General features: G+C 37.3%; 1 protein-coding gene across 1 annotated transcript in view; it reads right to left on the minus strand.

The window, feature by feature from the left end:
- Window positions 1-16,338, minus strand: part of IMPG1 (interphotoreceptor matrix proteoglycan 1) — a 188,754-nt gene extending 172,416 nt beyond the window's left edge. The window contains exon 1 of the mRNA XM_027852906.1: window positions 16,257-16,338. Within this exon, the coding sequence (XP_027708707.1) occupies window positions 16,257-16,338 (82 nt within the window). The remainder of the gene's footprint in view (window positions 1-16,256) is intronic.
- Window positions 16,339-17,289: the final 951 nt, after the last annotated feature.

The raw sequence follows: 17,289 nt of genomic DNA on the forward strand, positions 1-17,289 counted from the left end.
TTCCTTCCTTCCTTCCTTCCTTCCTTCCTTCCTTCCTTCCTTCCTTCATCCCTCCCTTCTTTCCCTTCTTTCTCTGTCCGTCCCTTTTTCCTTCCTTTGTCCCTACCTCCCTCACTTCCTCCCTTTGTCTCTTCCTTCCTCCCTTCCCCTCTCTCCCTCCCTCCCTCCCTTCCTCCTTTCCTACCCTTCCTTTTTTATTAATGAAGGAAATGAGATTTGGATAAGTTAAATAATTTGCCTAGTATCACATATGTTACAAGAAGTAGAGCTCATATCTGCAAGTCATTTAACCTCACTGGGCCTCAGTTCCCTCGTAAGTAAAATAAGGGGGCTCAACTAGATTGACATCTAAGGCCCCTTTGGTTCTAAATCCATGATCCTATGATGTGCCTTCATAGTGCTCCAGACCATAGGCTATAAGTGACTTTCCCATATTCACATGCCAGTAAGTGATAGAGCCAGGTCTCAAACCCATATCATTTGACTTAAATTCAGTGCTTTCTTCACTGCCTTCTATCACCTCTCTGGGCTCGATATAAATTAGGGCTTTACTGTAATTCTTCAGCCCCTGAAACTGCACTGAAATTCTGGACTTTCTGTGGCATTAGCAAGAAATGGATGGACCATTAAATGTAACTGCTGCAGGACCAACCTGAATCTGGGGCAAACAAAAGGTTTCAAAATGATGGTATTGAGAAACTTGATGCCAATGCAGCTGACATTTAATTTTCTCCAAAGCCCTTATGGGAGCCACAGACATCTTCAAGAACAAATGAATATTTAGTTTGCTATGCCAGGGTCTCTCTGTTTCCCACTCAGGCTGATGTTTCATTAGCAGGAAGCTCACCTCTGATAGATGCCAGTGGGATGTGAAGGTGTGTGACACAGGCACTGAATTCTTAATTAGTCATCTGCTTATGCTAATTTTTGAGAGCTTTAAATGGAATTGTTTTTAGACCACTACAGTGAAAATTAGGTACTAAGGGACAATACTGACTGAGCCCACTCTCATACTTCCTTACTTATGCATTTACAATCTAATCAGCAAAGCTACCTTGCCATTCTGATTCTGGGACCATACATAGCTCTGTCAATGCATTTGGACAATGTGCTATCACCCTTCTGTATTGGTCTGGGATTTTCCAGAAGCATTAGTGTCTGACTCCATGAAAAAGTTAGAAATAATCTTACTCAGTGACTTTTTATAAACTGAATTTTGTGTAGTAAATGAAACCCCTCTTGGGCCTTAATCTGTGAGATTAGGACTGTATAAGGAAGATAATTCTGCCTGTCCAGATTTATTTTTGGCTTTTATTTTCCTCACACTTAGCCTCCCATTACTCCAGAAGCCCTTTAAGACTACAGTGAACACAGCTGTAATAAGCAAGAACTTTCTTTTCCACCTGTTTTTTAAATGCGATACTGATGACTTAGGTTTTTGTACCATAATCATTTCCTAATGTTCCCTCACTCTTCCCCTGCCTTGTGACAACCAAAAAAGATTAAGCAACAGAGTCAGGACAGCAAGAACATCTACAGTGTATGCAGTATTTAAGTTGTGCTTCAATTCTTTGCCAACAGAAGGAAATGTGTTTCATCAACTGTCTTCTGGGATCAAGATTGGTTATTGCCAGTTGCTATTTTGACAGGTTGCCTTTTTCTCTCCCAGAAAAGACTGTGTTCAGAAGAGCCCTTGTTTTTGGAGCTAAGGGACTTAGTTCTTTTACTTATTACCAGGATGATCTTGGGTAAGTGATTTGTCTGAGTCTCAGTTTTTCATCTGTAGAATGAGAGTGGCAGAGTGAGTGACTTCTAAGGTCCTTTGTGGCTCTACACTTAAGATCTTGAAAGAATTTTTGAGCATTGAGACTGGACCTGTGATTTTACTTGTATAAGGAACTTCCAGACGAGGAAATCTTCTTGTTAATGCAGATCAGCAACATGTCTAAGAATTGCCCAGAGGACTGAGAGTCCAGTGGCAAGACAAAAGTCAAGATGACTAGCAATGGCCCAGGATGCAGTGGATGACGTTTGCATCTGCAATATCTGACCAAGTTCTCAGTGCTCCACAGAGCCTGCTTCATCTGCCTTCATGGCCATTGGAACAAATTGTTCTCATCTGCCCATTCCACTGGAGGAAGGCTTCACCTGCTCAGAGTAGACACACCCCTAACTCACCGATGGGTTTGAGGCCTGTCAGTTACTTTTAACCTGGTGTAGCCCATCTGTTGAAATGGTTTACCAGGGTGTGGCCACTGCATGGGCTATAGCTTTTTGGAGCCACAGGTGAAGTTGGGTGAAGGTGGGCACCAAAGGTGGATTAGCAGCCCTGAAAAGGACTCAGCTGATTCCATACTGATTCCACTACAAATGTTATATAACTTCAACTGGTCCTCACTCCTTTTATATCTTCCTATTTAACTCACTATTTCACTTCCCACAGCACTTTTTCAACTTTTGTTTCCCTCCTCAAATCTCCCATGGCTTCCCCTCACCCCACCCTCTCAGCAGAGATCCTTGCCTCATATTTTATTGAAAAAATTGAGGCTATTCACCAAGAACTCTCTCTTCTTCCCTTTTCATCTCACACAACCTAGATGTCTTCTGCCACTACGTCCTCCTTTACCCTTATCTTTCTTCTTGCCAAGGCTAACCCCTTCACAAGCATAAGTGAACCCATTCCATTCTGTCTTCTATAACAGATTGCCTACTCTATTATCCTCACTCTGTCATTTATCTTCAATCTATCCCTGACTACTGGCTCTTTTCTTTACAGCCTGTAAACATGCATATTTATACCCTGTCCTCAAACAGCCCTGTCCCCACCATATAATCCCTCTATTCCAGCCATCACGCCACATCTCTCCAGCCTTTTATGGATGAACTCCTTGGGAAGGTTAGTTATGATAGGTTCCTCTCCTCTCCTCTCACTCTTTTCTTAATTTTCTACAATCTATCTTTGAATATTATCATTTAATAGAAGCTGCTCTCTCCAAAGTTACTGATCATCTCTTAGTTGCCACATCCAATGACCTTTTCTCATCCTTCTTAACCTCTCTGAAGCCTTTGATGCTGTCAATAACTCTGTTTTTGATATTCTCTTCTCTCTAGGTTTTCAGCACACTACCGTCTCCAGGTTCTCCTCCCCATCTGACTGATCTTTCTGCAATCTCCTTTGTGGAATCTTCATTCAGATCATCTCCATTAACTGTGGATGTCTGCCAGGGATCTGTCTTGAGCCCTCTTCTCCCTCTATACTATTTCATTTGGTGATCTCCTCATTTCCAATGGATTTAATTATCACCTCAAATCTGCTTCTCCAGCCCTAACCTTTCTGCTGACCTGCAGTCTTACAGCTTCAACTGCTTACTAGACATCTTGAATTGTAAACATAATATATAGACTGCAGACAGTTGTAAGATGTCCTGTAAGAAATCTTAAACTCAGCAGGTCCAAAATTGAACTCATCATCTTTCCCCCCAGACCTTATCCACTTCCAAACCTCCCTATTACTCTCAAGGTTACCATTCTCCCAATCGCCCAGGTTCCCAAACAAGGTATCTTCCTTGATTCCTCATTCTCTCTCACCTCCTCCCCCTACATCCAATCTTTTGCTAAGGTCTATTGATTTTACCTTTGTAACATCTCTTGTATATGTCCCCATCTCTCCTCTGATATTACCACTCCTTTGGAGCAGTTCCTCATCACCTCATGCCTGAACTATTTCAGTAGTGTGCGGGTTGGTCTGCTTGCCACAAGTCTCTTCCCACTCCGGTTTATCCTCCATTCAGTTGTCAAAGTGATCTTCCTTAAATGCAGCTCAGACCATGTCACCCTGCTATTCAATAAACTCCAGTGGCTCCCTATCATCAACAGGATCAAAATTTTAAAATCTTCTGTCAGTTGTTCAAAGCTCTTTATAACCTAGCCCTTCCTTACCTTTCTCATCTTCTTTCACCTTACATCCTCCCTGTATATCCCTCATTGTTGTTCCTTGAACAAGACATTCTATCTCCTATTTCCAGGCATTTTCACTGGCTAACCCTCACACATTGAATGCTCTTCCTCCTCATCTCTACCTCCTGTCTTCACTGGCTTCCTGCAAGTCTCAGCTAAAATTCCACCTTCTACAGATAGCCCTTCTCAATCCCTCTTAATTCTAGTGCCTTCCCTCTGTTGATTATTTCGTATTTATCCAGCACAAAGCTTGTTTGTTAATAGTTGTTTGCATATTGACCTGACCCTCCACTTAGATTGTGGGCCCTTTGAGGGCTGGGGTGGGGGGAGGATGTTTTTTGCCTTTCTTTGTATCTCCAGGGCTTAGCACATTGACTGACAAATAGTAGGTGCTTAGTAAATGTTTATTGACCGATTTACATATATACACTCTGCAGCCTAGGAATACTTGCTATTCCTTGCATGGGATACTTTGTCTCCTGCCTACATACCTTTACACTGTCTGTCCCTCATGCCTCCTGCCTCCTTGAAGGCAGGGACAGTTTTTCTATTTTTGCCTTTATTTGCATTCCCCGTGCTTAGCATAATATGCATCACATAGGAAGTACTTTAATAATGCTTGTTGATTGACAAAATAAGTTCTCAGGACATTTCTTTCTCTTTTTGTTGACAAATAGATGCTGAGAGGCTTTGGATCAAATCAAATATTTGGACAAGCGCTTTAATTGGCAGTTATTTATAACTACAGATCCTATAAAAGCCAGACCTCTTCTCATTTTGCAGCTGTGAGTGCCACACCATTCCCTTTCTCCCTCTATTATTGCATTTGGCTTTGCTAATATGCTCTAAAGCACAGAATATATACTTATGCTGACTGAGCCTATTTTTTTTATCCACAGGGATAATTCAAAGTGAAACATGAAGGAATTGGCTTCTAAATTGATGTGATATGGGAGTGACAACTCTATATAGAAAAGGCAAAAACGTCTCATATAAAGAATTGTGCATAGGCATTTCTATTACTTGAATATAATATATTAGGTCAGTTACTGAGCTGGGCTCAGGAGCTAATCTGCAGGTGGTGACAATTATTAAGGTGTAAGCAATGATAATACCTAAATATTCACCTTACTTACCAACTGGGAAATAGTACAGGCAGTGTCCAAATTGTGAATAAATTGAAATTCATATTTATAAATGATATCTGAAATATTTACCAATGATATTTGACCAATAATATTTTAGAGTTTGTAAAGCACTTTACACGTACTATCTCATTTGTGCCTCATGACAGTGCAGCAAGGTAAGCATTAAGAGTATTGTTTCCATTTTACAGAAAAGGAAACTGAGGCTCCAAGAGGTTAAGAGACTTTCTCATGGTCACACAGCTAATAAGTCTCAGAGGCCGGATTTGGACCCAAATCTTCCTAACTTCAAGACTAGCCACATAATACCATGCTGCCAATGAAAAATTCTATCTGTGACCAGGGATCCTTGGAAGATGTTATATGTAGTAACTAGGTCACAGATAATATTATTTAGAACTGGAAAGACTCTTTAGAGATTATCTGGTCCAACACCCTTATTTTAAAGATGAGTTAACTGAGTCCTATAAATTTTTTTTATTTTAAATAGTGTTTTATTTTAAGTAGTATTTTATTTTCTCCAATTACATGTAAAGATGATTTTTAAAATTTATTTTTTATTAATTTATTTTTAGTTTTCAACATTCACTTAACATAAGCTTTTGAGTTTTAGATTTTCTCCCCCTCTTCTACACCTCCCTGCCCAAGGTGGTGTGCAATCTGATATAGGCTATACATATACATTCCTATTAAACATATTTTCACATTAGTCATGATGTAAAGAAAAATTAGAACCAATAGGAGGAGCCACAAAAAAGAAGAAACAAAACAAAAGAGAAGAAAAAAAAGAGCAAATAGTATGCTTCAATCTGCATTCAAATTCCATAGTTTTTTATCCTGGATGTGGATATCATATCATGAGACTTTTGGAGATGTCTTAGATCCTTGCATTGCTGAGAAGAGCTAAGTCTATCAAAGTTAGTCATCGCACAATATGGCTGTTACTGTGTACAATGTTCTCCTGGTTCTGCTCATTTCATTCAGCATCAGTCCATATATGTCTTTCCAGGTTTTTCTGAAGTCCACTTGCTCATCATTTCTTATAGCACAATAGTATTCCATTACATTCATATACCACAACTTGTTCAACCATTCCCCCATTGATGGGCATCCCCTCAATTTCCAATTCTTTGCCACCATAGAAAGAACTTCTATAAACATTTTTGTATGTGTGGGTCCTTTCCCCATTTTTATAATCTCTTTGGGATACAGCCCTAGAAGTGGTATTACTGGGTCAAAGGGTATGCACATTTTTATAGCCCTTTGGGCATAGTTCCAAAATGTTCTCCAAAATGGTTGAATCATTTCACAACTTCACGAACAATGAATTAGTGTTCCAATTTTCCCACATCTTCTCCAACATTTATCAATTTCCTGTTTTATCATGTTGACCAGTCTGATAGGTGTGATGTGGTACCTCAGAGTTGTTTTGATTTGTATTTCTCTAATCAATAGTGATTTAGAGCATTTTTTCACATGACTATAGATAGCTTTAATTTCTTCATCTGAACACTGCCTGTTCATATCCTTTGATCATTTATCAATTGGAGTACAACTTGTATCCTTATAAATTTGACTTAGTTCTCTATATGTTTTAGAAATGAGGCCCTTATCAGAGACACTGGTTGTAAAAATTCTTTCCCTGTTTTCTGCTTCCCTCCTAATCTTGGTTGCATTGACATTGTTTGTACAAAAACTTTTCAATTTAATGTAATTAAAATTATCCATTTTGTACTTCATAATGTTCTCTATCTCTTGTTTGGTTATAAATTCTTCTGTTCTCCATAAATCTGACAAGTAAACTATTCCTTGCTCTCCTAGTTTGCTTATAGTATCAGCCTTTGTATCTAAATTGTGCACCCATTTTGACTTTTTTTTGATATAGGGTGTAAGATTTTGGTCTATGCCTAGTTTCTGCCATATTCTTTTCCACTTTTCCCAGCAGTTTTTGTCAAATAGTGAGTTCTTATCCCAGAAGCTGGGTTCTTTGAGTTTATCAAATAGTAGATTACTATAGTTATTTACTACTGTGTCTTACATACCTAACCTGTTTCACTGATCTACAGCTCTATTTCTTAGCCAGTGCCAAGTAGTTTTGATGATGATGCTTTATAATACAATTTAAGATCTGGAATGGCTAGGCCACCTTCCATAGCATTTCTTTTCATTAGTTCCCTTGATATTCTGGACCTCAGATTCTTCCAAAAGAATCTTACTATTTTTTCTAGCTCTATAAAATAATTTTTGGTAGTTTGATTGGTATGACAATTTTTAACATTCATTTTTAATAAAATTTTGAGAGCCAAATTTTCTCCCCCCTCCCTAAAATGGTAAGCAATTTGAAATAGGTTATATATGTGTATAATATAAAACATTTTTCCCTATTAATCATGTTATAAAAGAAGAAACAGACTAAAAGGGGAAAAAAGTATAAAAAAATAAAGTGAAAATATTATGCTTTGATCTGCATTCAGATTCCATCAGTTTTTTCTCTGCATGTGAGTAGCATTTTCCATCATGAATCTCTTGGAACCTTCTTGGATCACTGTATTGCTGAGAAGAACTAAGTCAATCAATTGATCCATGCATAATGTTGCTGTTACTGTATACAATGTTCTCCTGGTTCTGCTCACTTCACTCTGCATAAGACTTTCCAGGTTTTTCTGAAATCTACGTGTTTATCATTTCTTATAACACAATAGTATTCCATTACATCCATATGCCACAACTTGTCCAGCCATTCCCCAATTAATGGATATTCTCTCAATTTCCAATTCTTTGCCACCACAAAAAGACCTGCTATATTTTTGTACATGTACATCCATTTGCCTTTTTTGTGATGTGTTTGGGAGACAGGCCTAGTAGTGGTATTGCTGGATGAAAGGACAAACACAGTTTTATTGCCTTTTGGGCATAACTCCAAATTGTTTTCCAGAATGGTTGGAACAGTTCATAACTCTACCAACAGTGTGTATCCCAATTTTCCCATATCCTTTCCAACATTTATCATTTTTCTTTTCTGTCATATTAGCCAATTTGATAAATATGAGGTGATACCTCATAACTGTTTTAATTTGCTTTTCTCTAATCAATAGTGATTTTGAGCATTTTTTCATGTGACTATATATAGCTTTGATTTCTTCATCTGAAGACTACCTGTTTATAGCCTTTGACTATGGGATTCCCATTGGGGAATGGCTTATATTCTTACAAATTTGACTCAGTTCTTTATATATTTGAGAAATGAGTCCTTTGTCAGGGATAGTAGTTATAAAAATTGTTTCCTAGGTTTCTGCTTACCTTCTAATCTTGGTTGCATTGGTTTTGTTTGTGCAAAAACCTTTTAATTTAATACAATCAAAATTGTCCATTTTATATATTGTAATGCTTTCTATCTTTTGTTTGGTCATAAATTTTTCCCTTCTCCATAGATCTGGCAGGTAAACTATTCCTTGGTCTCCTAATTTGCTTATGGTATCACCCTTTATGTCTAAATCATGTGCCCGTTTTGATCTTATCTTGGTATATGGTATAAGATTTTGAAATATACCTAGTTTCTGCCATACTGTTTTCCAGTTTCCCAGCAGTTTTTGTTAACTAGTGAGTTCTTATCCCGGAAGCTAGCATTTTTGGGTTTATCAAACACTAGATTACTGTGGTCATTTACTACTGTGTCTTCTGTTCCTACTCTATTCCACTGATCCACCACTCTATTTTGTAGCCAGTACCAGATAGTTTTGATGATTGCCCCTTTATAATTTAGTTTGAGGTCTGGTATTGCTAGGCCACCTTCCTTCACATTTTTTCCCTCATTAATTCCCTTGATATTCTTGACCTTTTGTTCTTCCAGATGAATTTTGTTATTATTTTTTCTACCACTATAAAATAATTTTTGGTAGTTTGATTGGTATGGCATGGAATAAATAAATTAATTTAGGCAGAATTGTCATGAGCAATTGATACTTTTCCAATTGTTTAGATCTGACTTCATATTTGTGAAAGGTGCTTTGTAATTGTGTTCATATAGTTCCTGAGTTTGCCTGGGCAGGTAGATTCCCAGGGATTTTATATTGTCTGCAGTTATTTTAAATGGAATTTCTCTTTCTCTTTCTTGCTGATGGGCTTTGCTGGTAATATATAGAAATGCTGATAATTTATGTGGGTTTATTTTATATCCTGCAATTTTGCTGAAGTTGCTAGTTATTTCAAGTATTTTTTCAGTTGATTCTCTAGGATTCTCTAAGTATGCCACCATATCATTTTCAAAGAATGATAGTTCTGTTTCCTCATTGCCTATTCTTATTTCTTCATTTCTTTTTCTTTTCTTATTGCTGAGGCTAACATTTCTAGTATAATATTGAATAATAGTGGTGATAATGGGCATCCTTGCTTCACTCCTGATCTTATTGGGAAGGCATCTAGCTTATCCCCATTACAGATAATGTTTGCTATTGGTTTTAGATAGATACTGCCTATTATTTTAAGGAATGCTCCCTTTACTCCTATCCTTTCTACTGTATCTAATAGGAATAAGTGCTGTATTTTATCAAAAGCCTTTTCAGCATCTATTAAGATAATCATATGATTTAAATTCTATGCATCAATATTCATTAGGGAAATTGGTCTATAGTTTTTTCTCTGTTTTAGCTCTTCCTGGTTTAGGTATTAGCAGCATTTGATAAAACTCCACCTATTTTTCCAGATGATTTATTTAATATTAGAATTAATTGTTCTTCAAATATTTAATAGAATTCACTTGTGAACTTATTTGGCCCTGAGGATTTTTTTCTTAGGGAGTGAATTGATTGCTTGTTCAATTTCTTTTTCTAAGATGGAGCTATTTAGGTATTTTATTTCTTCATCTATTAATCTGGGCAATTTATATTTTTGTAAATATTCATTGATTTCATTCAGATTGTCAGATTAAGTGACACATAACTGGGCAAAATATTTCCAAATGATTCTTTTAATTTTTTCTTCATTGGTGGTAAATTCACCTTTTTCATTTTTGATGCTGGATATCTGGTTTTCTTCTTTTTTTTTTAAAAAACCAAATTAACCAATAGTTTATCTGTCTTACTGTTTTTTTTCATAAAACTAGCTCCAAATTTTATTTATTAGCTTAATAGTTTTCTTACTTTCAATTTTTTTAATCTCATTTTTGGTTTTCAGGATTTCCAGTATGGTGATTAATTTGGGCTTTTAAATGTCTTTCTTTTTCTGGTTTTTTTTCAGTTGCATGCCCAACTCATTGATCTGCTCTTTTTCTATGTTATCGATGTAAGAATTTAGAGGAGTACATTTTCCTCTAAGCATTGCTTTGGCTGTATACCATAAATTTGGCATGTTGTCTCATGGTTGTCATTTTCTTTAATGAAATTATTGATTGTCTATTTGTTCTTTGACCCACTTGTTCTCTATGATAATATTATTTACTTTCCAATTAATTTCTGATCTAGCTTTCTACTGCCATTTGTTCAATTTAATTTTTATAGTATCATGATCCAAAAACAATTCATTTAATATTTTGCCCTTCTAAATTTGATTTTGTAGTTTTTATGCCCTAATACATGGTGAATTTTTGTGTAGTGGCTAAATGCTGCTGAGAAAAAGATATATTCCTTTCTATTCCCATTCAATTTTCTCCCAAAGTCTGTCATATCTAACTTTTCTAAGATTCTATTCATCTCCTTAACTTCTTTCTTGTTTATTTTTTGCTTGGATTTATCAAGGTCTGAGAGGGACCAGTTGAAGTCCTTTGCTGTTAGAGTTTTGCTGTCTATTTTCTCTTAAAACTCACTTAACTTCTCCTTTAAGAGAACTTTCTTCTCCCCTCCTACTTCCTTACAGGGTAAGATAGATTTCTATACCCAACTGAGTGTGCATATTATTCCCTCTTTGAGCCAAATCTGATAAGAATAAGGTTCAAACAATGCTTGCCCTCCTTTTTTCTTTCCCTTACCATAATAGGTCTTTCATGCCTGATATAATTTATATGATATAATTTGCCCCATTCTGCCTCTCCCTTTCTTCTTTTCTCATTGCAATTCTCTTTCTCACCCCTTAATTTTTTTTAGGCAATTGAGGTTAAGTGACTTGCCCAGGGTCACACAGCTAGTAAGTGTCAAGTGTTTGGTCTGAGGCTGGATTTGAACTCAGGTCCTCCTGACTTCAGGGACAGTGCTCTATCCACTGTACCACCTAGCTGCCCCTTCTTAATTTTTTATATCACCCCATCAAAGTCAACTTATATTCTCACCCTCTGTCTATGTATATTCCTTCTTACTGCTCTAATAGAGATACAGTTCTTAAGAGTTACAAGCATCATCTTCCCATGTAGGGATGTAAACAGTTTAACCTTATTGAATAACATATGTTTTTTCTTTCCTGTTTACCTTTTTATGCTTATTTTGAGTTTTGTATTTAAAAATGGAATTTTCTGTGCCACTAATGCATTGTTGGTGGAGTTGTGAAATGATCCAACCATTTTGGAGAGCAATTTGGAACTATGCTCAAAGGGCTATAAAAATGTGCATACCCTTTGACCCAGCAATAGCATTTCTAGGGCTGTATCCCAAAGAGATCACACAAATGAAAAAAGGACCTACAGGTACAAAAATATTCATAGCAGCTCTTTTTGTGGTGGCAAAGAATTGGAAATTGAGAGGATACCCATTAATTGGGAAATGGCTGAGCAAGTTGTGGTATATGAATGTGATGGAATACTATTTTATAAGGAATGATGAACAGGCTGACTTCAGAAAAACATGGAAGGACTTGTATGGTCTGATGCTAAGTGAAGTGAGCAGAACCAGGAGAACGTTGTACACAATAACAGTCATGTTGTATGATGACTAATATTGATAAACCTAACCCTTCCTGGCAATACAAGGACCTAAGACATCTCCAGAGGCCTTGTGATGGAAAATGGTATCCACACCTAAAGAAAGAACTATGGAAACCGAATTTCTCTTCTGTTGAGTTTTGTTTCCTCTTTCTGATGGTTCCTCCTATTGGTTTTAATTTCTACTTACAACATCACTAATATGAAAATATGTTTAATATGAATGTAAATGTATAGCCTATATCATATTATGCGCTGCCTTGGGGAGGGTGGTGGAGAGGAAGGGGGAGAAAAATTTTAAACTCAAAAACATATGGAAGTGATTATTGATAAATCAAAATAAATTAATAAAAAAAATAAAGTACTATATAAATACCAGCTTAAAAAATGGAATTTTCTGTTTAGTTCTGGTCTTTTCATCAGGAATATTTGAAAGTCTCCTATTTCATTGAATGTCCATTTCCCCCCTAGAATATTATGCTCAATTTAGCTGGGTAGTTGATTCTTGGTTGTAATCCAAGCTCTTTTTGCCTTCTGGAATATCATATTTCAAGCCCTCATTCCTTTAATGGAGAAGCTGCTAAATCCTATGTAAGTCTGACTATGACTCCCTGACATTTGAACTGTTTCTGGCTGCTTACAGTATTTTCTCCTTGACCTGAGAGTTCTGAAATTTGGCTATAATATTTCTGGGACTTTTAATTTTGAGATTTCTTCCAGGAAATGATTGATGAATTCTTTCAATTAGTATTTTACCCTCTGGTTCTAGGATATCAGGGCAGTTTTCCTTGATAATTTCTTGAAAGATGTTGTCCAGGCCCTTTTTTTGATCGTGGCTTTTAGGTGGTTCAGTAATTCTTAAATTATCTTTCCTGGATCCATTTTCTAGATCAGTTGTTTTTCCAGTGAGGTAGTTTATGTTTTCTTCTATTTTTTCAGTTTTTTTATTTTGCCATAGAGCCATTAGTTTCCACTTGCCCAATTCTAATTTTTAAGGAATTATTTTCTCCAGCTAATTTTTGTACCTCCTTTTTCATTTGGTCAATTTTACTTTTTGAGGAGTTGTTTTCTTCATGAATTTTTGTGCTTTTCCCATTTTTTTGTGCTTCCTTTACCAAGCTGTTGACTGGCTGTGCTGAGGCCTCTGGGCCTGCCAGGCCTGCTGCATTGAGGCTGGAGGCCTCACAATTAGCTCACTGTACCTCTGACTTGCTGAGTCATTAGCAGGAGACCTCAGCTGTCGATCTGTGCTAAGGCTAGGGGTCTCCTGCTGGCTTGCCCAGAAACCACCTATACTTGGCTGTGCTTTCCTTTTACCCAAGTGAGAAAAGCCTTTCCTGCAGTTCTTCTAAGTTATCTTGGGCTGGAAAATTGGTTCACTCCATTCTTTTGTAGGTTATGTCACTCCAGAGGCTTGATTTAAAGTTGTTTTGAGGGAAACTGGGGGGAGCTCAGGCAACTTCCTGCCTTTTATCCATCATCTTGGTTCCACCTGTCTGTCTTATAAATGTCAAATAATTTGATACACAAACACACGTATACATACACACATACATACATGTGTGTATATATATGTATATGCACATATGTATACCCCCAAATCAAAAGCCAAAAAAGGTGCCACATATACCAAAGTCTTCATAATAACAAAATACTAGAAAAAAAGCAAATATCTAAAATACAGTGATACATAGTAATGATAATAGCTAACATTTATATAGTGCTTGCTATATGCTTACATAGTAAGCACTTGACAAATAATTGTTGACTCACTGATTTGGTGAGCATCAAATAAATTGTTGAATCTAATCTTTATCTATCTATTTTTCTTCCTATCTATTGTCCAGACCTATTTTTTAGGTACAGTGAACTCACTGGGGTAGAAATTTACTTAGCCAATATAGATTGGCAATGTATCCTTGACCTATAGTCAAACAGAATTGTTTCAATTGCTGAGAAGTTAATGATTTGCCTTGGTCACACAGTTCATATCTGAAGCAGGACTAAACCCAGATCTTCCCCACTCTGAGTCCATCCTGTATCTCTTAGAAGTATAATAGAACATTGTTGGATTATGAGAAATTAGAAATAAAAGTTTCAGAGAAACATGAGAGATCTTGTATTAATGGATGTGGAGCAAATTAAGCAGAACCAAAGAAATGTTATATAGAATAACTACAACAATGCAAATGAGGACAACACTCAGAAGCAGTTGAGTCCAAATTGGAATGACAAGTCTTAGTCCCAAAGAACAGAAGATGAAACATATTTCCCTCTTCTTGGTAGAGTTATGAGAGCTAGGATATGCAACATTTTGAATCCTTAAAGGATTAAAGAAATATGTTGCTATCTTCACTACCCTTCTCCCATCATTGCCAAGTTGACTAGGCCAATACAGAGGAATGTCTGTTGGTAGGGAAGGAGTCTCCTAGTGTTCTTCTCCTTGTTTCCCAAAGAGAAAAAGCTCAGGATATTTTGCCCTGATCTTGGGAGTAGCAGACAGATTAACTTGGATTCATATTTTAGCTCCTACTATTTTTTGAAGTTGTGGGAAGAGAAAAAGGAAGAAGCAGAAATATCTAGGAGAGGGAAAGCATTGCAGACATAGACACCATAGAAGTGAAAGAACAGTTGTAGTCAGGAGGTTGCCAGTGTTTAAATCCTTTGACTCATGCATAAGGCATTCAGAAGGAGATCCTATGTTGCAGAAACTCAGTAGAACTGCATACTAAATTTAGGCAATGATTCTTCATTTTCCTTCTTTTATTTGTTTTCCTCTCTTCTAATAGGGCATGTGTCTAAATTTTTGCCACTGGAGACGGACAGGCTTATTAGTGTTTTTCTAAAGTTTATTTACCCCTTTGTGTTTAAACTTTACCCTGTCTTCTAAGTTGGAAAATGTGACGAAGTTGTTAACTGTCTGAATTGCTAAACTGTATGTTTTTTTTTCTTTTTAGGCAATTGGGGTTAAGTAACTTGCCCAGGGTCACACAACTAATAAGTGTCAAGTGTTTGGTCTGAGGCCGTATTTGAATTCAGAGCCTCCTGACTTCAGGGCCAGTGCTCTAGCCACAGTGCCACCTACCTGCCCCTGAACTGTGTGTTTAGTGTGTTTAAATGCAGCTTTGAGAGGATAAGTTGGGAAAATGAAGAGGGGAGAGGGAGAGAGATTTAAAACCGTAGTATTTTGTCAGAGTGCATTCTCTGGCTGGGGGCTCAGAGGTAGAAATGAGATATTGTTTTAGTTTTATAGATTTTCAGAGTATGCGGAATACTGGAGTTAGTCCAGGAAAACAAGCCAGTAGCATTAGTGGGGCAGTGACTTGACTGGGTGTCATTGAGGTAGGCGCATGTTATTTTCATGGGCTTGATTTGAATAGAAAATCATTCCCTACAGGGAAGAGTCACACCCAAGGACAGGAGTAGCTTGGCCTACAAAAATGGCTAGATGAATATTTGCTTGCCTTCTCACCAACTTAGTGTACAACTACCTCCACTGTCTCATTAACAAGAGTGAAGTTAGTGGTCATGATGGAAGGTGGTAGGTCAGTAAATGACTACAATGTAAAAAAAAAACCCAAACATTTAAAGAAAATTTAAGTGACATATCCAAGATCACACAAGTAATAAGTAGCAAAGCTAGCATTTCATTATTGGGTGAAATTTGGAGACTTTAGAGGCCATTGAGTCCACCCCCTCAATTTACAGAAGAGGAGACTGAAACACAAAGAGGTATGCAAGGTCCCATAGGTGGTAAGTGTCAGAGCTGGCATTCAAGCCCAGATCACCTGACTCCAAACCCATCACTCTTTGCAATGCATCATGCTGCCTGGTCTCTAGGTCACTTCCCAAAAGCCAAATCAAACTAACATAGCTGAAGCATAACAACATGCTAATATAGGTTTTAGTGACATTACCACCATGAAGAGCAATGTTTCTATGGGAAAACATTTTCAGATATCCTATTTACTGTTTCTCTATTTCTGTGGAACCAAAATAATTTACCTACCTACTTCCTTTTCTATTCCTATCACCCAATACTTTAGATCTCAGTTTATGTCTTTCTTTGGCTCACTATAGGTTAAGATGCATTCTTATTGCTTCTTCCACACATGCCACATGCTGAGGCACCACAGACTTTCAGTTACTCTAAAGATGTTTTAAACCCTATTGGTGTGAACAATGAGGAACAGAGATTGTCAAGTTTTAGGATGTCCTTCAAAATTTCCCAGTGTGGGTTGTCCCAGAGAGTTTTACCCTAGACTTTCTTGTTTATTAGCTTGCAGCTTGTTCATTATCCCCATATTTACCTTTGTTCTCTTGGTAGTAAATGGCAGAACTGAAATGAGATGTGAAGGCAGATAATTGGGCTTTAAGGGCTAGCTCCAGCATGACCTTGGGCAAGTCACTTAACTGTTGCTTGTGGCCAGGAATGGATTTATTGGAGGTACGACCCTGCAAAGCTTCTCTCTTCTTTAAACTTTAGGCTTCAGCTGAAAGTCCTTAGCTGAGGAGCTAATTTTCCCCTGAAAGATGAAGAATGGGCTCTGCTGGTTTTCTTTTAGTTTAGAGAGCAAAGATTTAAGATTCAGATCTTTTATAATTGTTTTAGGAAAGTTTATTAAGAGCTTTTTAAGGCAGAGCCTTAAGGCCAAGGAACACAGAGGGAAAGATATGAATGATGAGTCAACAAAAGAATCTCAGAAGGGATGTTCAGAGGAGTAGGTGGATTATGAAGAGAATAGTGTCAATGAAACTCTCACTGGGGAGCAAGTTTATCTCAGGTGGTCAAGAAGATAAGGCTTGAGGAAAGATCATCAGTTGAGTGCTTATAGAGGGAGCTAGCCTTAAAGGAGTACCAGATACCAAAGATCCCAGTTTTCATTTTAAGCCAATGAGTCAGAAAAGTAAAAGATCCCCATAGTGTACCTGGGCCATTTGTGTTAGGGGAGCCTCTGACAAATAAAAAGGTTCATCCCTCCTTCCTTCCTTCCTTTCTTTTTGACATAAAAGTAAATATATAGATAAGCATATATGAAACAGCAAGGCAATTTGAAGGACAGGAGGTGGCATGTGATAGATGGGATCAAACAATTTCCACCACTTAGACTACCATCTCCCCTCAGACTCCAGTGGAGATAGTCCAGGACCTTGTGCCCCAAACTTCTAGGAATAACAGCACTCCCAGGCCAATAGCTCTGCTTTTAACCCAACTTCCTTATAGTCATCATCCAAAGGAATAGTTTCTATGGAGAAGGGGTCTACTATCTCTACCACCACTGATATCAATTGCCAGACATAGGCTTCTGATGGTAAAGTGATCTCAAGATTTTGTGGAAGAAC

This window comes from Vombatus ursinus, unplaced genomic scaffold, assembly GCF_900497805.2.
Source record: "Vombatus ursinus unplaced genomic scaffold, bare-nosed wombat genome assembly UNPS02009835.1, whole genome shotgun sequence".
Lineage (NCBI taxonomy): Eukaryota > Metazoa > Chordata > Mammalia > Diprotodontia > Vombatidae > Vombatus > Vombatus ursinus.